Below are 21,689 nucleotides of genomic sequence, written 5' to 3' on the forward strand. Positions count from 1 at the left end.
AATACTCTTATCAACATGGGAGTGGGCAAATGTGCTGCTTTATGCAAATGTATGCATATTTGTATTATTGGAAATCAATTAACACAAAACAATGACAGATATTGTCCAGAAACCCTCACAGGTACTGCATTTAGCATAAAACAATATGCTCAAATCATAACATGTCAAACTGCAGCCCAACAGCAACAACAGCTGTCAGTGTGTCAGTGTGCTGACTTGACTATGACTTGCCTCAAACTGCATGTGATTATCATAAAGTGGGCATGTCTGTAAAGGGGAGACTCGTGGGTACCCATAGAACCCATTTACATTCACATATCTTGAGGTCAGAGGTCAAGAGACCCCTTTGAAAATGGCCATGACAGTTTTTCCTCGCCAAAATTGAGTATGTTTGAAGTGTTATGGCTATAAGCTAGTGTGACTGGTATAACAATGGATTCCTTAGGTTTTTTCTAGTTTCATATGATATCAGTATCTTCACTCTAGCTTTAAAACTGAGCTGCTACAACCTAAAAATCACATGATGGGTTAAAGAAATTAGAGGCGTTAAAACTAATTTGTGTTAGTTTTTAAATCCACCGTGAAACAAAAATTGTGATATGCAAGATGATTTTTCACTACAACATAACTTTCTACGCTAATCTGTCTCCCTGTCAGAGCCTCAAGACTTGTATTGGTATATTCTCTCTATAGAGAGAGACAACAGAAGTACCGTCCTGAGTTAACTTAGTCTTACCTTTGTTTCTGATGTAAATACTGTAATGTTAACACTCAAGGTCAATTAAGTACTTGCATTCCTGATTATCTGTTAGGAGCCAATTAAAGGGACTCTTTGTAACTTTTTAAGCGTATAAATGTACTGGGTGGGGACACATGCGCGCTCGCGTGTGGCTTAAGTCTCTGCTCCTCTGCCTGCCTTCACTCAGACAGCGCGCGCGTTCTCGCTCAGCTCGCTCGAAATCTAGACGTGAACGCGCGCTCACTCCACACTGCAGAAGAGTTAGTTTAGCTCTGAGAATATCTAGTGAATGTACAGTGGACGTTTGTGCAGAAATAAATGCTGCAGCTCCTCCAGACCAACAGAGGTTTCCCGTGTCTAGTGAAGTGAAGGGGGTTTGCAGAGAGAAACGTTATCGTCTCCGGCCGGGTGCCGGTGTCTCCCGTTCCCTCCGACTGCAGTCGGGAGACGATAACGTTACTCGCTGCGGAGCCCCGCTGCTTCCTGGATGCTGAAGCAGGAAAAGCCAACACTAGGATCAGCAGTGATTCATGGAGAGACCTTTGTCTGGTCAGCTAACATTACTGCCAAGCAGCTGAAATATAGAGTGATATTGTGGTTTTAGCTGACGTGTGTCGCCTCACTGTTTTGAGCGATGCTCGTTCATGTCTATTTAAAGCGAGCAATTGCGAGCCCGACGCCGATTTTCGTTGACTTAACGGCCACAGGTGTCGCTGTTAACAAGCATTTCTGAAAGTTACATATCCAATAAACCAACAGGTTTAGAAAAAAAATGTGCGTCGGAGGGGAGTGCATTTTTGAAAACAATGAGAAAAACTCCTGCACGCCGTCCGCTTACTGCTGAAATATTTATTGACACAACGTTACGGTCTGTCCGACTTTCATCAGGTAGACGGAAACATTGTATGCGAGAGTTTCTCTCAATGTTTTCAATAAACCAACAGAGAAATTTAAAAAGTAGTCGGCAGAATAACGTCTCAGTCATGTAGAAATAAATTCTTGTCTGGAACACAGTGAGGCATTGTTTATTATTAGCAGCAGGAATCACAAAAGAAACATTAAACTTATTCAAATCTGTCTTTGAACAATATGAAGTTTGTGTCACATCCAAAAAAAACAGCAGCGTGAGAGTTCATAGAACTGCACGGAGAGAGAAACGATAGTTATGGAAAGGTGCTTTATTTCTCCAAACATGACGTACAGCTTGAGAACATTCTTCATGGCGTCGAAACTAGAATATGCACATCATTACAAAAACGATACCTCATTTGTATAAAACAATATGTACATGGTTTTCAGCTCATGGTTGTCTGTACAACAGCAAACACATGAAGCTAAAAGGGGAATATTCATGGAATGATTGCTGCCTTTTTAATCGGGTTCACTTCATGTTGCTTCACGTATACTGAAGATATAAAACTATATGTAATTAAATAGCATGTAGCAGATACAACTTGGATATCTAGCCTTGTTTTAGAATGGAGTACAGTAAATATAAAGGCCACAGGATATAATTCAAATACCCAATTATTCATCACATCATGACTAAATGTTTCCTGTCTGCATTTAAAGCTCATAATGGCACAGTAATGGCACACACAGTAAAAGCCATTTTCTTCAGACGACATTTGGCAAAAGTTAATAGTAGTCAAGTAAATTTCACAATGCAACAATAATGCTGCCATGTATACAAAAAAAAACAAAAAAAACCCATCTCAATCACACACGATGGCAACTATTTGTTTCGAGTATTTCTTTTAAAAATGAGAGTCCGACTTTAGCTGATGACCTCAGACAAATAAAGTGCACGAGGATTCAGTAGCTTTATGTTTTCAGAGAGAAATCTATTGGAATTTAATTTAATATACTCTAATATAATCTACTTTATGGAACAAAATTGTTCATTTTAAAATGTTTTGAAGGATCACAGACCTTCCTACGAAAAAACAAACCAAAAAAAAGTCAGATTTTTGTTGTTGAAAATGACTTCACCTCTTTCATGTTCGACTGGGTCTGTTGTGGAATGCAATTCAGGATTCGTTGTACGTGTGTAATACATTCAACCTCGGTTAAGCTCGCAAAAAAAATAATAAATACAAATGCAATAATAAAAAAAAAAGCACAAATCAATCAAACAATCATCCATATGGCGTCCTACAGAAAAACTCTCCCTAAAATGTCCCGATCCACCAGAAGAGCTCTACCGCTATTAGACACATGGTTCATTCTGTTGGTCTGATTGTAATCAGTAAAACTCAGTGCACGGTTACAAAATGTAAAATAAATATCACACACGTAAATAACATCCTAATTAGCGAACACAGGGTTTCATTCAATATCACTGGGCTGTCACTTTATCCCCACCCCCAAAACAATAATCACTCTCGCTCAACTTGGTGAGTAGCTCCATTCATTTTTACATTGAAAAGGAACAGTTTGACAATTTGGGGAAAAATCTTATTCGCTTTCTTGCAGCGAGATGGATGAGAAGATCGATACCACTCTTGGATCTGTTAAAAAATATGGCTACAGCAGGTTAGCTTAGCTTAGCTTAGCATAAAGACTGGAAAGAGTTGGCCTGGCTTTGTCCAAAGGCAACAAAAATCCACCTACCAGCGCCTCTAAAGCTCACTAAACACACAACGTTATATCTCGTTTGTTTAATGCGAACAAAACCCAAAGTGGAAAAACCGATAACTCGCCGGGTATATTGTCCAGCCTGTATGATGGTGAATTTGTCCACTTTTATGTTACACAGGTTAAAATGTGTTAATCAGTGAACTTTAGAGACGCTGGTGCTCTCCACCAGAGAGTGAATAAGTGTATTTCCTTAGTGCCAAATTCCCACTAGGCAGCAGCGAAGAATGGCTTACCACAATAATTGAAATTTTTTCTGCGGCCGGGAGGCGTGTTCATGTGTTTCAGGCGGGAATAAATGCTTTGTAACATAGGTCAACATGTCACAGGATCTGTTTACTGATTGGCTGATTGATTTTAGTTTGGCCGCACAATCAAACGGTTGCAGCTTGCTGAGCTTGGGAGCAGCCGCCGCAGATTTTCATAGATATTGTATGAGGGCTCGCCACAGGCCGCACACTTCCCCGCTGCTCTGGTGCGAATTCGGCGTAAATGTCAAACTATTCCTTTAACAGACAGGTCCGCCTAGTCAAGTCAACTGAACACACGCTGTCAAACAACTGGTAAAAAACTGTTTGTGTTTGGACTTAAAAACAAAAAGGAGTGATCCTGAAGTGCTGCATGAGGCGGAGGAAAACATACAAACCGACCTGTGACGTCTCAGATTTACAGAGAAATACTGAAACTATTCACCCGGGATAATTAAGTTACGGTGTGAAAAAACAAATCCCTCTTGTTTAAATAGAGACAGTAACAGCCCGAGTGACAAGAATGCAGCAGAAGCAGCTACAGTTAAATATAGCCACCCACGTACGAGTCAGCTGTTCACACTGCTGAACCTTCAACATGATAAGAAATCGTTCCTGAGCGTTCTCTCCTACCTGCACCGGCACTCCTACACATTAAAGACCTGGGTGGTGGACGTGGTGGGCACGGTGGCACTACTCAGTGTCGATGGTGCCGAGGGCCGCTCCCTTCTGACATACCTTGGCTTCCTCACTACAAAAGAAACACAAAACAAAAAAGGGAACGTGCACGTGAGGAACCACAAGAGGAGACATACACTGGAATCACTCGTAGCATTTTTTGTGCTTTTAAGAACACCTTTTATGCACAAGATCACCTTTTTTTGTGTGTGTGAATACAATGCAGTCATCATGACAACATTCCTCAAATATGTAACACTCCTCGTCAACGTTGCCAAATGCTCCTACACAATGTTTTGACTGCTTTCTCAATAGCTTCACACAAAGTCTTACAACCTGTTCAGCAAGGTCAGAGAGTTTCAAAACAGGCTGTTTACAGATCGTTGTCTTACCTGTCGAGGAGGGAATCATGACAGCCTAGAAGGGAAACAAAAACAGAAATCAGAACCGTCCCTTTGAGACACATTTACAAACAATGCCAACAAGAGAACAATTGCTGCGGCTACAATAAATACATGCAGTCTCTACACCATCGTACTGTAGTGTGTGATTAGCTGTGAAACTAACAATAAAACTGACTCACCGTCTCGCTTGGTTGGAATATGAAGGCTGTAAAAGCACAACAAAATATTGTTACATGTGAGTTTAACGCACTGAAAATCAATTATTATCACTAAAGCATAGCAACAGCATTGTGTTTCCATGCCCCTCCAAGCACCTCCATGCTTTATTATATGGAGTTTAATGGGTGTGGTGGGTCGACAAAACCCTGCTTGTGTAATTACGGCGTAATCAGAGCTGCACGGTGCTTACCCTTGTTGCGGCGGTAGAAGATGCCCGGGAGTCGGTTGGAGCGTTTGAGGTAGAAAAAGGAGGCAACGGAGAGAATCAGGAACAGGCTGATCAACAGCGTTCCCAAGAGAAGAGAGGCCGCCACACCGGGCCCGCCTGCTCAGACAACAAAACAGGAAACAGTGGTGAATATCTTACCGGCTACTCTATCATCATACACAGCTAGTTACCCATTTTATTATCTAACTGAAATTTCAAACTTATTATAATAAATAAAGACTATATTACCCCTTACAGTTGATTCCCTTTAAAACACATTTGCTTGCTTTTTTCCTAATAATTTAAACTCATTGAAACATTAGAGTAAAATTCCATATTAACATGCTATTTAGTACGTTAACAGTATGTGAGATTTGTTAGCATGTCCGAAACCAAACCGTTTTTTTGAATTACATACTACTTCTGGTGAGATATTACAGAACGCAACGCTGGACACTACGGCGGCATAAATATTCCACAATGCAGTACTGACGACAACGTTCATAACGGACGTTGACAGACAGCTCTGTAACATTAATATTGCTTCGATTTAACCGTAAGTATAACATTTCACTTTGCTAGGAGTAATATATATTTTAAAATTCCGACTTTGATTCTCACAAACCGTCATTTTGGTCACATGAGGTCGGCACGGGTTACAAATTACAGCTCAGTGCGTACGAAATGGTCCATACTACTGTTTATTCACACTAAAGTATGTTGAACAATAGTACACCTGTTGAGTATGCAGTGCATAGTTTGTGATTTTGGACGCAGCCCAAGAAATAAATATGATGCATAAGGAAATAATGACTGTGGATATGATATCTTACCAATTTTAGGAAAGACGGTAGTTACGGTTGTGTGGTTTTTCCTCTCCACTGTATAGTCTAGTGAGCACACAAAAAGGGCAAATTAAAAAACAAACATGTAACATTCAGGGTTTTGATCTATTTAGAAACAGACAGGTCCCCGTCCTTACTGTAGGTGCAGACTGTTATGTTCTCCAGATCCATAGCTGCTGAGTCACAGAATATGCAAACTGTGTTGCTGTTCTCAAGGATGCGCAAGAAGCATCCTGAAGGAGTCAAAACAAGAACATAGTTCACATGTTTGGCCCTTTAATACCCAGCTACTCACAAATTATTAATTTCACCCCACAATTGAACAGTCCCAAGAAAGAAGTGAACATTTTGTTTGATTAGTTGCTTTATTTACTGTAATTATAGTATATTTCTTGGTATTCACCAAAATATAATTTGCCTAACTAATCCAGTTCGTTGTCGTGTGTTGCCAAGGAAAATGGAACCACATCAGCACAGAGACAGGGCAGGCTGACATAATCATTTGTAGGGTTATTGGGCCAGTGATGTAAAGTAACTAAGTACATTTACTCAAGTACTGTTCTTAAGTACAATTTTGAAATATTTTACTTGAGTATTTCCATTTTATGCTACTTTCTACTTCTACTTCACCACATATCAGATGTAAATATTATACGTTTTACTCCGCTTACATTTACTTGATATGATGCAGTACTATACTACTAATCTACCCAGTAGTATACAAAGTATCAAAAACTGGCTCCACATTGGCGAACTATAACATTCAAGAGCTCTTATGTGTATTTATTAATGATATAAACAGAACAATATAATATCCTAAGATAATATAACACTGTGAAAGGAGCCATTCAGCATAAGGCGTACTTTCACTTTTCATACTTTAATTGGTATGGTATTATTATATATGGTAATATGGTATTTCTACTTTTACTTAAGTAAGACATCAGAGTACTTCTTCCACCTCTGCATTGGAGGCTCCGTAGCTTTGTGCACAGTGATACACCACATTAATGGCCACATCATTCACTCTGGCTAATCTCTAACTGATGATGATAAAATAATAGTGATGTTAAAAGGTCTAAACTGTTAGTGACCCTCTGTATGTGTATGCCAGCTTTGATCAGAGCAGTTTGAAAACATTACCTGGTTCACAGTGGGTGTCATTTGAACATGAGTTGTTCACTCTCTGTTTCTCACCACAACACTCCAGTGAGTTCTGATGTAAAGCCTGCAGACAGAAGAGCAGAATAACAAATCAATCTAACCTGAACAAGAGCACACATTGGCTCTTTGGCAGAGTAACATCCATGTTCTACCTTAGTTACAGGTGTCTCGGGTCTGATGAGAATCACAGTTGCAGCCAAGACCAAAAGGAATGACAGAGCCATATTCAAACCCTTAAAGAGCGAACAGACTTGAATTAGATACACATCAATGACTTTGACAAGGTGCAATGTAGGACAAATACCAGGAAAGAAGAACGATCAAACAGAACACTAGTATATATACTTTATTATTAGGATAACCGGGATAAGTCAAATAAGTTGGTAATGTTCTGTCTTGTGGAATCTGCTGTTTATTGACCAACCTAAACTTAATAACAAGGTCACGTTTGTAATCTTGTTGACTTATTCTTTAATCACACATTTAGTGATTTAAATCCCAATCTTGACAAGAGATATACTTTTATTGTCCCCGTGGGGAAATATTTCCTAGACTCCGTCCAAATGCAGTTACAAACACTAAATTAAAACTACATCAACAACAATAATAAACGATTCCATACAAGACAGGGAAACAGTTTCACAGAAACAGATGTTTCAACACAAACACAGTCCACGTACATAACGGCACATACCATCACACACACCATGGCAGGTATCGCACCGAGGTAGTGCACTGCACCGTCTACCGTCCTGTCCATATTGCACAAACAATAGCCCAATATTACACAGATGCAACATATTGCTCTGTACCTATTTAACATATTGCAGTGTCCCTATTGTTTCATTTAGGCTTGCACAGCTATTGGTGTGTAGACAGCAATTCATACTTGTTTGGCTTCTTCTGTTATATGAAAAAAAAAGAGGTATTGTGGAAAAAAAACATTTAATTTCTCAACATAAGACAGCAGTTTTATCTGTATGCCAAAACTGGAGCATCTATCTTACAGATGCTGCACTATTATAAAACACATTTCAAACAATCCCCAGCCCCTTTAATAACCTTTGAGGTGTCTTGCAAGACTGATATTATGTTTATTTAGAGTTCATTTACAAGTTTTGCTCCCCACCATATGTCATGAAACAGTGCACAGCATCAGACTTTGTAGGTGAATGTCTGAATTAGTCTCTTATAAACATGAAGTCTATTGTAGCTGCCTTAACCTGGCTGTTAAAGTCACCTTCTGGCTGAGGATATGTTGAATCAGTGCATCAGTGTTGCATCCAGACTACACAGATAGCTATATCACCCACAACAACCACAAGAGTTCATCTCATTTACAGCCTTTCTTAAAACACTTGTACACCTGTATATTGTTTGTTCAATGCAACATGATGTAGAGGTGAGCAGCAGCCTGCCTCAGGACATGTCATGCTAACAGTCAGCTGAGTTACACAGGATGCAGCCCAGGTGTGCAGCTAGCTAGCACCTGTCACTGTCAGTGGGATGATGAAGTGAAGTCGTGTTTGTGCTAACGTTAGCAGTCACAGCTACAATAACCATGTCAGCGTCACAGAGGCAGCTTTACTAATCTCTTTAAATCTGTTGTACCTGGTCGGGTGTGTTTAAAGCACAGACTGACACTGAGCAGCTGCTCACAACTAAAAGTTCACTACTCACCAGCAGCAGCAGCAGATACTGAGGCTGTGGCCTGACCAGACACCGAGCTGAGGGTTAATCAACAGGTCAGCTCCTCTGTAGTAGAGCTGGTACCATAAACACACCTAGAGTTACTGTCAGGTCTGTCATCAACACAGCTCCGCAGTTGAAGCACAGAGAGTCCTCCAGTCACACTGCGGAGCTACCAGCTACCTGCTCTCATCTAGCATACACACTTCCGGGGGCGGTTTTCAAAATAAAACCCCGACTGTGTTTATGATTCAAATAAATTAATAAATATGAACACTACTACTACTACTAATAATAATAATAATAATGAATAAAATAATAATAACAACAACAACATAAACAACAATATAATAATAATAATAATAATAATAATAATAATAATAATAATAATAATAATAATAATAATAAATAATAAATAATAAAAAACAACACAATTACATTTACAATTAACAATAATTATCAACAATAAAAAATTCAAGATCACTACATTCAGTCCATTAATTTGTAAAGTAATATTCCGGGATTTGCAGTACAAATGAAACCTGTTATAAAAAGTATAAAAATAAAACCTAATTATAATTCTGGAGGGTAATAAAAGGCCCACTGAGGACAAAATCTATCAATGAAAACCTTGCTCACTAAAGCACATTTTGAATACGAATTATTATTTTTTTAATATCAACATGTTTCTGAAATTCATGTACATGCAATGTGAATGAATTAAAATATTATTGAAATGAAAGGATAATTGTTTCTGAATGTAAATTGTCATATTTGGCTAAATATGCTGAAGAAGTACTGGCTAATACTTCTATTCAGATTATTGGTTGTTTTCCTCTCTTGACATACAATACAGTTTGGGGTGCCTGTTATATAAGAAATAATACTACAGCAAAAGACCTTTCTCACAATAGACATTTTAACTTGTCATAGCAGGAAAAGCACAGGTGCAATTGATAACAGTAGTGATGGCTCCATTTTGCATTTTCCATTTGCGAGTTAGCCAGCATGCTTACCGGGTTAGTGTCACTGCACCTGAATGGACTGGTATAAACCAGATTAACCTGTTATGTGGTTCCAGGGATTTTCTTGTTATTGACACCACACCTATGCCCTCTGTGGAATTTATTGTCAAGTTCCCATTAAATCCAATTGCAACCAGCACTCACTAGTACTATATTGGTGTTTAATTTGTGGTAATCTAATTAACTATTAGGAATATGGATCATGTGAGTAAAATAATAAAGCTCTTTCAATTTGAATTTGGTATAGGCCCTCTACAAGACTTTGCCACAAAATTAACTAATAATATGTGGCCTGTCTCAGTTATATTACTAATTATTATATTATATTATTATATTGTACTATAGTGTGAAAATTCCCAAACAAATTTGCAATTAATGAAATTACCAAAACACAGCCAGATAACAACAGTGAGGGGAATTTTGGGGCTTTTGGGGTCCCTCTATGTTACCAGTTCAACTCTCCAGCCTTGATGGTAAGCCTACATTTATTGAATTAGCGATAATAATGTACCACCAATAAAGTAACTAACTAACTAACCAACCAACCAACAGACCAACCAACCACCCAACTATCTATCTATCTATCTATCTATCTATCTATCTATCTATCTATCTATCTATCTATCCGACCGACCGACCGACCGACCTACCAACCAACCAACCATCTAACTAACCAGCCAGCCAGCCAGCCAGCCAGCCAACCAACCAACCAACCAACCAACCAACCAACCAACTAACTAACCAACTAACTAACTAACTAACTAACTAACTAACTAACTAACCAACCAACCAACCACCTAACTAATTAACCAACTAAATAACTAACTAACTAACTAGCTAGCTAGCTAACCAACCAACTACCTAGCTAATTAACTAACTAACTAACTAACTGGCTAGCTAGCTAACCAACCAACCAACTAATTAACTAACTAACTAACTAACTTACTGACTAACTAACCACTGTTTCACCTAAGCAAAGTGTCCTTCAGGAGTTGTGCCACACATTCAGTGAACATAATGACAAACAGATTTTTTTCTCTAAAACATCTTTAAGAACTCATAAATTGAGTCTATATGCTGGAGAAATACATGCTGATAGAGCAAATAAAAAACACATTCTCAAATCTCAAAAAACAAGGAAAAGCCTTCCAGTGTTTGTTCGTTGTTTTGGTCTTATCAAGTCGTAGTTATAAGTTTTCCGACGGCCCGTGAAAGCAGCCAAGCCTCACATGGCGGGAGATTTAAACCCTCTCGAGCTGACTGCCTGTTTACATCAGGCCTCTGCTAACTGTGAGTCCATCTGAACACATATCTGAGCGTTTAGTAGACTATTTAATCCACCATAACCACCGTACACTACTACATTTAAGGCGACTAGCATGTGAAAGTTGTGACGGTATTATCTAGCTAAACAGTTAACGGTAATTAAACTGACTCCGTGTTAATTAAAGCTAGCTCTCTAGATTAGCATCAATGCTAACTCTGATGACATCTGTCAGCAGCTGGAGTTATGCTAGTTAGCTTTTATTTTTAGCTTAGCTTTTATTATTAGCTTGTTTTTATTTTCTAATCTTTAATGTTTTTATAACTGTTTTAATTATGTCTTAATGTTCTTGAATGTTTATGTAAAGCACTTTGAATTGCCTTGTTGCTGAAATGTGCTCTACAAATATATCTGCCTTGCATTGCCTATGCTAGAAGATCATAGCTTGCTAAACTGTTACTAACATGTTATCTTTACAAACAGGTTATCAAACACAATGAATCATGTGAAGAACATAAAGGAAATGCTGAGCATCCCAACTGGAAGCAGGTGGTTAGCTTAAGAATGACTCCCATTGACTGTTAATGTAATAATGTTATATGAAGCTGTTGTTAATTTGAATAACAGTGTAACAATAACACTTGATCATCAAAGCCCTACGTTTGTAGAGCAATGTTTTCTGTGTGTGTTTACCTGATTTCTACAAACACTTTCTCTGTTTTGCTGCACAAACAAATTGTGTGTTTGTGTTTTCTGGGGAAAAAACAATCAACAGAAATGTGGCTACCAGTGGCTACTCCAGTTTCACAGACTCTCAGTTGTTCTTTGGGTCTCAGTTTTGGCCTGAAAATTCTCAAGGTGTGTCTCAAGATATGAGTGTGTCATCCAGGAACTCCCAGCAAAGTTCACAAGAGGTGAGATTTATCAACTTCATCTTACAAGTGGCAGTAATATACCCAGATGTATGGACAAACCCCTCTGGTTTCAAGGCATCATTACTTACATGTAGGGCTGACCTGGTATGGGACAGCTGATGGGATATTTGCATGTGTGTTGTACTGTGAGAAAATAAAAGAAAAAGTGATGGTATTTGCAAGGCTACCACCTTTTTTCTTCTTTTTAGTAACTTTATACATAAATATACAGTATGTACTTGAGACAATAGAAATTTCTTTCGTCAGAGATTTTGCTATATTGTTTGTTAGTTAGAAGCAGATGTACTCTATAGTGTATTATACATTATTGTGAGACACTTTATGAGCCATGATGATTAAAGCAGCAGTGGGTAGAATTGGAGCAAATATGACTAAAAAAAGTATTTTGTACAAAACGGTCACTATATCCTGACAGTAGTGCATGAGACAGTTAATCTGAAAACAACCATGTTCCTCAGTGTCCTCCGGTGCTCCTAATGGCATCTGCAGGATTTCACAGACCGGAGGAAAACAACCAATCAGAGCCGAGCTGGGGTCTGCCTTCTCTGAGAGGCTGTCAATCACTCACGAACTCCGGTCAAACTAGGCAGCGTTGATCAAATATGAATCAATATCCTGTTACTGTAATGCCTATTTATCTCCTCAAATGTTTTCAGAAACATCTTGTATTGTACTGTTTAGCTGTAAAATGAGAAAGTTTGTGACCCGCAAGCCATGTTGAGATCAGTTGAGGAAATGCCAAACACCGCCCAACAGCCGGAGCACAGCCAATAGGAACGCTCTCTCTGAAATGACCTGTGATTGGCCAAAGTGTCCCCACACGGACTAGATTTTCTAAAGTCTGAAAACAGAGCCATGAGGAGGTGCAGAAGTCTAGTTTTCTCTCAGAACACTTGAATTACAATATGCTGAAAGGTTATTATGGAATTTTTGCCCAATGATGCCAAAATCATTCTGCCTACTGCAGCTTTAAGTGAAGTAATTCATGAGGAGGCCACCTGTTTCTTTGCATTAAATGTTTTCCATTTGGTGGATAAACTTTACCCATTTTATAGGACCAAGAGTGCATACAGTTTTATTAATCATCACTCAGATTATGTGAAAAATAGTTATGTTTTGTGTCTATATCTCTTTTCTTCTAGGAAAGTGACCCAAAGTTTTCAAGCAGTTATCACACTAAACCTTCCCTGTTTGGAGAATTAAAGGGCAAGAGCAAATCTTTTGGAATACTGGATAAATTTGAAGAGGACAAGAAAAGAGCAAAAGAAAAAAGTGACGGGTACATTTCTATATCACTTGAAACATGCAACTGGCCTTGAATTTATACTTGTAGGATTATTAAAAAAAAGTACGCCTAATCACTTCTGACATTTTTCTATCTGTCCTTTTGCTTTAACAGTGATACTTTAGCCAAAGAATGTAATCGTTTTCGAGAAACTCTCAACAATGTAAGTGATGTAGGCCTCCATTCTGTTGCTTTTTTGATTATACAGCTCCTCTTTTGTAGATGTGACATGTTAAAAAATGCTGCCATGTTTTTCAGATCCAACAGCTGGTCGCTGGCACAGAAAGAAATACTGCTGTGTGCCAAACGGTCCTCGAAAAATTTGACAATTTTGCATCAACATGTAAGTTTCCTAATTTGTTGATGAAATGATTGAACTTGGAGTCGCTCCCTGCATACTGTAGATCCAATTAATTTAGTAAAAAAGGCAGTGAGCAAATATTTATTATGACCAGTAGATGGTGCTCTTGGTCCAATGATTAAACATCGGTCAGCCATAATCCCCTCTAACTTTGGAAAATGACTGTGGTTCCATACATTTTTAAATTGTATTGACTTCAGTGTATTAAAATGTGTTTTATACACTCATTTCTATCTTTTTGTTCTTTCATTCCAGTGCAAAATAATCTTAACAGTCTTCAGAGTGACATTTCCCAGCAGTTTGAGACTTTGCTGAAGGAAGTGAGCTCCCAGAAAGAGATGATGACTGTACTGGAGGAGAAGGTGCAAAAGGTGAATAGTATGTATGGAGCTTATGGTCAAGATTGCTGCAGTTTCAAAGAGGTGAAGGCAGACTTTGGTGGCTAAATGTTTCTGATTAGTGATGAGCTTAACTGGTAATTTTTACTGTTTAGGGTGGGGACACTACAACAGAACTTGGTTCAAATCTGCAGAGTTTAAAGAATAGCCTGGAGTGTCTGAGAGAGGAGCAGGAGGGAGAACGAAACATGCTTGAAGAGGCTCTGAAGCTGCTCAGCACCTTCGTCTCACTGCACTCAGCCAAACCCAGACCTGAGAAAGTGACGGACAGTGCCATCCAGACGTCACCAGGGCTGGAACAGCCATTCTCCAACGTCCTGCAGAACAACCAGCTTGAAGACACACAGCTTACACGTAAGTCACACAACCTTGAACACGATCAGGCTGAAATTCCCCCTCAGAGTCCCAGCTGCATCATCGGAAAGAGGAAATCCACTCTGAGAGGCCATAGGATGCGCAAAAAGAGAGCGCTGGTGCTCTCACAACGCAGTAAGCACACTGTCATGAAGGAAAACCGTCAACCTCTAATGAACTGTGACAAAAAACAAAATGTTTCAACACCTCTCTGTGAGCGTCGTGATCCAAACACGGTAACCGGCCAGGACAGTCTCAACCCAGACAGAGAGATAAGATCCATAGCTGAGCGATGTTTCATCACCCCTATCAGCTGCTGGTCTCAGGACAGCGACAGCTCTGTGTGCATCACAGGAATCGAACCCACCTTAGAGAAGATCTCAGCTGAGTCCAAGAGAGGGACCCCAGTGAAACCCCAAGGCCTCTGGCAGTTGTTTGACATGGATTGTGATTTTGATTTAGGCCTTTAGAGGCTGAGTAAAGGACTCAGAAGAGAGATGTATTTATGCTCTTATTTTTGGAGTACAAGCCAGAAATGTTTATTTATTACTACTTGTGACCCATTAGTTGTAGAGTTATTCCGTCTTTTTGAAGAATTAACACATTGATGAATGTTTTTGGTTTATATTTATGGTGGAGGAGCTGTGGAGGGGTGTAAAAAAGGTACTAATGATAAGTAAGTTTAGGACAGACTGGCCCACAAATACACATATTTAAAGTTTTTCTGCTGATGTAAAAAAAATATTGTAACACTTATTGTCTCTGCTGGCTTAATAATTAATTGATTCTGTACTTATACTGCTGACTTATAAATAAACTAAAAGAATTGAGTGTCTGTATTCAAATAAACAGCCATGCTCTATAATTGCTGAGGTGCATGTTTATTAGCAGAACTTTTTTTTATTATGCTTCAGCAAGCATGTCACAAAAAAAAAGTGATTAATACAATATAAAATATTCAATTTTATATTATGTCCATTTACTATAGTCATAATAAAGCTTTAGTATTTACCCTACAATAATAGACCAAATACTTTACTAGCATCTTGGTATGATTTGTATTAAAGTCCATCATTATAATTAGGGCTGCAACTAACAGTTATTTTCATATAGATGAATCTGTCAATTATTTTCTTGGTCAATCAATTAATCGTTTAGTCTATGAAATATATAAAAATAACAAAGAGACTTGCAAATTGTATTCAGAATTTCTCAGTGGCCACGGCTATGATGTCTTCAGTTTGTTTTGTCCGATCTACAAGCCGAAACCGTATGATATTCAATTTACTGTATACGACAAAGAAACAGCAAATCGTCACATTTGAGAAGCTAGATCCAGAAGATAATTTACTTGAACAATTACTGAAATGATTATGCCGATTAATTTTCTGTCAATCAACTAATCGTTGCAGCTCTAGTTATAACCATAATAAACTGGGGAATTTTTTTTTTGGAAACTTGTGTTTGGTGGATTATTTCTCTGTTGTTACTATGCTAATGGTCATTGTATTTCACATCGTTGGAAAGCCTGTTTATTTACCTTCACAATGATGTCCAACTTGTAAGGATCTTGCATTTGTGGGATGAGCAACACAGCTGATTATGTGGGTAGCGCCCAAGAAAATGTTTCCAAAATGCTCTGCCAATGGTAAACAGTGTATTCTCATAAGGCTACCAGGAAGCCTGCAATGACTGCCCTTCACCATCAGGCCCATTTGCGCTGGTGTCGACAACACAGACAATGGAACCTGAACATGTGGGGGAATGTCATGTTCAGGGATGAGTCCAGGTTCTGTCTGCCAAAGTTGGATGGCAGGGTCAAAGTATGGAGACGACGTGGAGAACGCTATGCTGATTGTTGCACCGATGGAGTAAGAGCTTTTGGTGGGGGCAGTGTCATGGTGTGGGGCGGCATCTCCCTCACTGGCAAAACAAGGCTTGTCATCATTGAAGGCCATCTCAATGCAGTGAGATATCGGGATGAGATTCTGCAGCCAGTGGCGATCCCATATCTCCACAATCTGGCACCTAATTTCATCCTCCAAGATGACAACGCTCGCCCCCACAGAGCCAGGGTTATCACAGACTACCTCCACAATGTGGGAGTAGAGAGAATGGAACGGCCTGCCAAGAGTCCACACCTCAACCCAATTCAACACTTGTGGGATCAGCTTGGGCGTGCTGTACGTGTTAGAGTGACCAACACAACCATGCTGGCTGACCTGCATCGAATCCTGGTTGAGGAATGGAACGCCATCCCACAGCAACGTGTGACCAGGTTGGTGACCAGCATGAGGAGGAGGTGCCAGGCTGTTGTGGCTGCGTATGGATCTTCCACCGCTACTGAGGCTCCTGACGATGTATTAAATGAATAAAGTGTAAAATAGCCAATATGTCTTGTTTGTTCCTTGTTACTGATAGAGAGTTCAATCATCCAATCCACCAAACAACTCAAAACAAGAGTCAATACCAACAGGAGAATACACTGTTTACCATTGACGGAGCATTTTGGCAAATTTTTCTTGGGCGCTACCCACATAATCAGCTGTGCTGCTCATCCCACAAATGCATGATCCTTACAAGTTGGACATCATTGTGAAGGTAAATAAACAGGCTTTCCAACCATGTAAAATACAATGCCTATTAGCATTGTAACAACAGAGAAATAATACACCAAACACAAGTTTCCGAACTTTTTTCCCCCCAGTATATATGTCTGGTTAATGTCAAAGTAAATCATTTCCTGGTGTTGCTGATAGTGCTTTATGCCGCACAGCTGCAGGTTTCAGGTGATCAATCTCTGCAGATGTTACACAATTAGATAAAAAATAACAAATTCTATATTTACAAATGATCTTTCTATCCTCATTAACGTGAGAATCTCTCATAACAACGTGCAAATCATTAACTGCAGATCCTCTGTCATGCAGGGCGCTAAAACCTTTTCTGCTTGAAAAAAATAATGCGTTTGGCCCAGCAATAAGTGTATTAATAATTATTAATTTTCTTTGCTAATTCTCCCACACAGACTTTGACCCGATCTGACAGGGGTGTCACTGTTTAACTAAGTCTGCAGGTGGGGACATGAGTCCCCTCGGGTTGAGATTTGCCACTAAGCAGACGTCATAGTTGTCATGCATCAGAGCGCGCCGAGCCACCACTGTCCACCGGTTCTCCCGCGGGTCCAGCTCCAAAATGTCCTTAGTTATATCATCATGGCGATCTAAAGGTAATTAAGAAACAGAGTAATACAGTCACTTTGAAGCATCTTTCAAACACTTTTTCATTCATTGGATATGGATATTCTGTCATTACCTGCTCCTTTGTAGTATCCACACACATAGATCTTGCCTCCCACCACTCCTGCGTTTGAGGCGTTGGTGCGCAGTGAGAGTTGGGCAGATGGGAGAGGAGGTCCATCCCTCCAGTAATTTCCATCTGGGTTGTAGATCTCCACAGCATCGAGGCAGCGGCGGGATTGCCCACGGTCCATACCCTCACATCCAATACCTCCTGCAAAAATAGCATCATTTTGTAAAACTAATTCTTACATGAATCAATGCAGTTCACTTCATGTAGCAGGATCATCACAATATTGTGTCTATATATGCATACTAAGAGATTTAAAATACTAAAGGGGACAAATTATCTTACCCATCACAAAAATTTCGCCATTGAGAGCAACAGCACTGCAGCGGTACTTTGAGTACTTCATGGGACCTAGCTCTTTCCACTTATTTGTGTTTGGATCATACTCCAGGAGGCGGTTACTAAGACGGTCGGGCTCATCATCCATGCGGTATGACTGGATGGTTGACGGGGAGGGAGGGTGTGACAAAGCAGAGCAGGTGCAGTCAGATTAGTCACATGCAAGATACCGAGCTCATAATAAATGTGTTGATGAAGTCTGATATCTAGATTTCACAAGTTAACTCATGTGTAAAAGATGTTTTGATATCACCTGTGGTGATCGACCGCCCATCACATAGAGGCGATCTTTCATCCTGACCACGCTGTGATAGGCTAAAGGCATAGGCAGGGGTGCTGCACTGCGCCAGGGTCCTCCCTGCAGAGACCATCGCTCCACACAGTTAGTGATGAGAAACTGGTTCTTCAGCTTCATCTGCCCACCCAGCAGGTACAGAGTGTCACCCAGTGACCCCAGAGCGTATGAATCACGGTACTCAGCTGACGTCAGGCACTCCCAGCTTCCTTGGGCCTCTACTTTGTACCTGGCAACCCAAGAAAACAATCAGTACCATCTGTGTGTGTGCAAATACTGAGTCACCATATGTGTCGCCTAATACCTTACCTGTAAATCTCAACATTCATGTCCTTCTGTCGGGCCATTTTGCGTACGCCTGCCTCTCCTGCCACTATAATATCATTTCTTTCAGTTACAACCCCGGTGCACACACACCCGAGAGCCTCTGCATAGCGAGGTGAAGTGATGTAGTAGGTTCGGCCTGTGGATGGGGCATAGCAAAAGCTGCGCTCAGTAAAGTTGCTGTATCTCGACCTAATCCCACCACCGTCGTTTCCAACACAGAGCAGCAGATCTGTGGTCTCCATGCCGTACCGCAGCTTTAGTTTGCGTGGTGCAGCTGAGGGATGCATCGCTGTGGCATCCAAGGCTTGATTGAGCATCTCTAGACATTCAGCATCCGCCAGTAGGACCGTGTTCCTCTTCATCGCCTCTTTCAAATAGTCTAGATTTATCAGTGGCAGACGAACCTTCCTCAGGAGCTCCGGAAGGTGCAGGCTACGGACCTCTCCATCCATTAGAGTGCTGTGTTTCACCCAGCGAAGGACCACATCCAGGATGGTCTCTTCTCGTGAAACATTGAGGTCATCAGAAGTCAGGAGCTTTCCCAGCTGATGGGCCTCCAGCTCCAGGACCTCCTCATTTTGGCAGACTTGGACAAAGTGCTGCCTCAGGTAACGCTGAGCATGGTCAGCCAGCTCCTCTGCACCAAGGTCACGGGCAAAGTAGTACACACCGAGGCAGTTGGAGGCGTCCATGTTCTCGGTCATGTGCAGCTGACAGCGAGTGAAGACGTCATCCATCTGCAGGAGGAAAGCTGCGATAGAGATGCCTTGTACGTTGGCGTTAGTGAGAGGAAGATCTGAGCAGTACATGTAGTTCAAGAGGAGGGCCAGGCTGTCTGCAGGGGTGTCGCGCAGGATTATTTCTCTGGTGTTGCACTCACGCAGGCCACATGTGAACATCACACGGAAGTACGGGCTAAAGGCGGCTAGGACGATGCGGTGACATGGAAAGCTGATGCCCTCAGCAACCAGCACCACATCTGTCAGATGCTCACTCTCCCTCATCTTCCTCAGCTGGTCGAGCAGCGTCAGTCCATGTTTGGCTGTAAGATCCATTTTGCCTCAACTTTTTAGAAACAGTAATATTTAAAAAGTTACAAAGGAAGTTGTGTGCACTCTGAACAACTGGTCAGGAGATTGTTTCTGAAAAAAACAGAAAAAAACAGAAAAAACAAAAACAAATGTTGAGCAGCTTAATAAGCTATAAATTAGTGTGAAATTTATTTATAATCTTAAAGCTGCTAGTCAAAAATAACTCTTTATTTTATGCACGTTTGTCATTCTTGAGTATCCTGGCAATGAAAATGTAGATAAAAGATAGTAATTATTGTATTACTTGATTAACCATAAGATTTTAACCATTAAAGCATATTTCAGTAATACAAAACCACAACCGTATATGGCTTAAGTAATGGGAAAGCTATAAGGATATTTTCATGATCTTCACATTAAGGGATGCACCGCTCCGAATTTTTCAGTCCTGGTAGCGATAGCGATACCTGGGCTTTGGGTATCGGCCGATACCGAGTACCGATCCGATACCAGTGTTTAATTAATAAGCTGTAAGCCTCACTGTGTGGAGGTGACTGTGATCATTCTTTAATGTGTAAGGCAACATCCGGCTTGACTTAAACATTGCATTCCTAACTTTGTACAACTTAATGTAACAAATAAATACAGAGATATAAATTTACTGAATTGTTATTTATTATTAAAATAATAAATCGTGCACCAGCAACTTGGTAAAAAATCTTCAAAATTAACAGGAATTACAATTCAGGTGTAAACCTTTTTTAATGCAGCAACAAATTGGTCAAAACTGAAACAGGATTTCAAATTCCAGTATATAATGTACATAGTATATAGAACTGAATTGAATAGATCGGCCCCATTATCACCGATATCTGATCCAGCTATTTGAGTCAGTATCGGCCTGATATCTGATCCGGTATCGGTGCATCCCTATTCACATTTAAGCAGCCATAATTCTAATGAACTACATTTAATATTGAGCCTTAGATATAACAAGTACGAGCTAAATGCCACCATTGTCCATATAACATGTGCACGCTTAGTAAGTAAGTTAGCACTACATCTCTGACTGTTTACATCATACAGCATTACCATGTAAAAGCCTTACCATAGTCATCCGCTCCTCTGTTATCTTTGGTCTAAAAAGTCAAGTAAATGTCCACGTTTTTCATGTTGATGGTGGCGAATGTGTCAGTCAGGGGGCTTAGAGCGGGTCTGAGCAATTGCAAGAGACAAAGGTATGTACCCCCTCCACTGCTGTGGCCCTCTGAGCTGCTAACCCAAAATAGACAGTGTTGTGGCACACAGCAAGTAGGTCAGAAGGGTTTGAGTCAGGACAATGTTAGTTTTTAAGCCATGACAGTGACAAACATTGTGATTATATTGACGTTCCTAATTTGACTCATTTGCATTAGGTTGTACTATCTATCTATGTGATTAAAGTAATTCTCCATTCCAGTTTGTTTGTCTCGGTCACATGCATGCATCTCTGGAATGACTGTAATGAAACATTGCTCCCTGCTCGGATTCAGATTTCATGACGGCACTCTTAAAGGCCCAGTATACCGTATACTGCACCAAGTGTTGCAAAAATTAGACCTTGTTTATTAAAGTGGCAGTAGGCAGTATATATTTTTGGCATCATTGGGCAAAAATCCCATAATAACCTTTCAGCATATTGTAATTCAAGTGTTCTGAGAGATCACTAGACTTCTGCACCTCATCATGGCTCTGTTTTCAGACCTTAGAAAATCTAGCCTGTGACGGGAGACTTTGACCAATCACAGGTCATTTCATTGAGAGAGTGTTCCTATTGGCTGTGCTCCAGTCATGTGACCGGTATTTGGCGTTCCTTCACCAGATTTCACAATGGCG

The 21,689-nt window shown here is 40.1% G+C and overlaps 3 protein-coding genes across 5 annotated transcripts; 1 reads left to right on the forward strand and 2 right to left on the reverse strand.

Moving 5' to 3' along the window:
• Nucleotides 1-1,748: 1,748 nt before the first annotated feature.
• Nucleotides 1,749-8,997, reverse strand: c1h1orf159 (chromosome 1 C1orf159 homolog). The gene is made up of 9 exons (XM_074646095.1): nucleotides 8,823-8,997; nucleotides 7,295-7,375; nucleotides 7,122-7,206; nucleotides 6,116-6,211; nucleotides 5,967-6,023; nucleotides 5,116-5,250; nucleotides 4,886-4,911; nucleotides 4,695-4,719; nucleotides 1,749-4,375 (listed from the first exon to the last, which is right to left on the reverse strand). Exons 2-9 carry the CDS (start codon nucleotides 7,364-7,366, stop codon nucleotides 4,272-4,274), a joined length of 600 nt encoding a protein of 199 aa, XP_074502196.1. The 5' UTR covers nucleotides 7,367-7,375; nucleotides 8,823-8,997; the 3' UTR covers nucleotides 1,749-4,271.
• A 2,057-nt stretch (nucleotides 8,998-11,054) lies between these two features.
• Nucleotides 11,055-15,318, forward strand: ccdc36 (coiled-coil domain containing 36). 3 transcript variants are annotated; one of them, XM_074646413.1, is made up of 8 exons: nucleotides 11,055-11,146; nucleotides 11,604-11,669; nucleotides 11,896-12,034; nucleotides 13,198-13,334; nucleotides 13,455-13,503; nucleotides 13,599-13,683; nucleotides 13,957-14,072; nucleotides 14,195-15,318. In XM_074646413.1, the coding sequence occupies exons 2-8, from the start codon at nucleotides 11,617-11,619 to the stop codon at nucleotides 14,921-14,923; spliced, it is 1,308 nt and encodes a 435-aa protein (XP_074502514.1). In that variant the 5' UTR covers nucleotides 11,055-11,146; nucleotides 11,604-11,616; the 3' UTR covers nucleotides 14,924-15,318. The 3 variants fall into 3 exon arrangements, with proteins under 3 accessions (XP_074502514.1, XP_074502522.1, XP_074502531.1); XM_074646421.1 differs by lacking the exon at nucleotides 11,055-11,146 and adding an exon at nucleotides 11,161-11,242 and having other exon boundaries at nucleotides 11,602-11,669; XM_074646430.1 differs by lacking the exon at nucleotides 11,055-11,146 and adding an exon at nucleotides 11,259-11,277.
• Nucleotides 15,314-21,251, reverse strand: kbtbd12 (kelch repeat and BTB (POZ) domain containing 12). Its single transcript, XM_074646389.1, has 6 exons — nucleotides 20,923-21,251; nucleotides 18,766-19,925; nucleotides 18,415-18,685; nucleotides 18,108-18,258; nucleotides 17,769-17,966; nucleotides 15,314-17,676 (listed from the first exon to the last, which is right to left on the reverse strand). Exons 2-6 carry the CDS (start codon nucleotides 19,836-19,838, stop codon nucleotides 17,507-17,509), a joined length of 1,863 nt encoding a protein of 620 aa, XP_074502490.1. The 5' UTR covers nucleotides 19,839-19,925; nucleotides 20,923-21,251; the 3' UTR covers nucleotides 15,314-17,506.
• Nucleotides 21,252-21,689: the final 438 nt, after the last annotated feature.

Source organism: Sebastes fasciatus, chromosome 1 (genome assembly GCF_043250625.1).
Source record: "Sebastes fasciatus isolate fSebFas1 chromosome 1, fSebFas1.pri, whole genome shotgun sequence".
NCBI lineage: Eukaryota > Metazoa > Chordata > Actinopteri > Perciformes > Sebastidae > Sebastes > Sebastes fasciatus.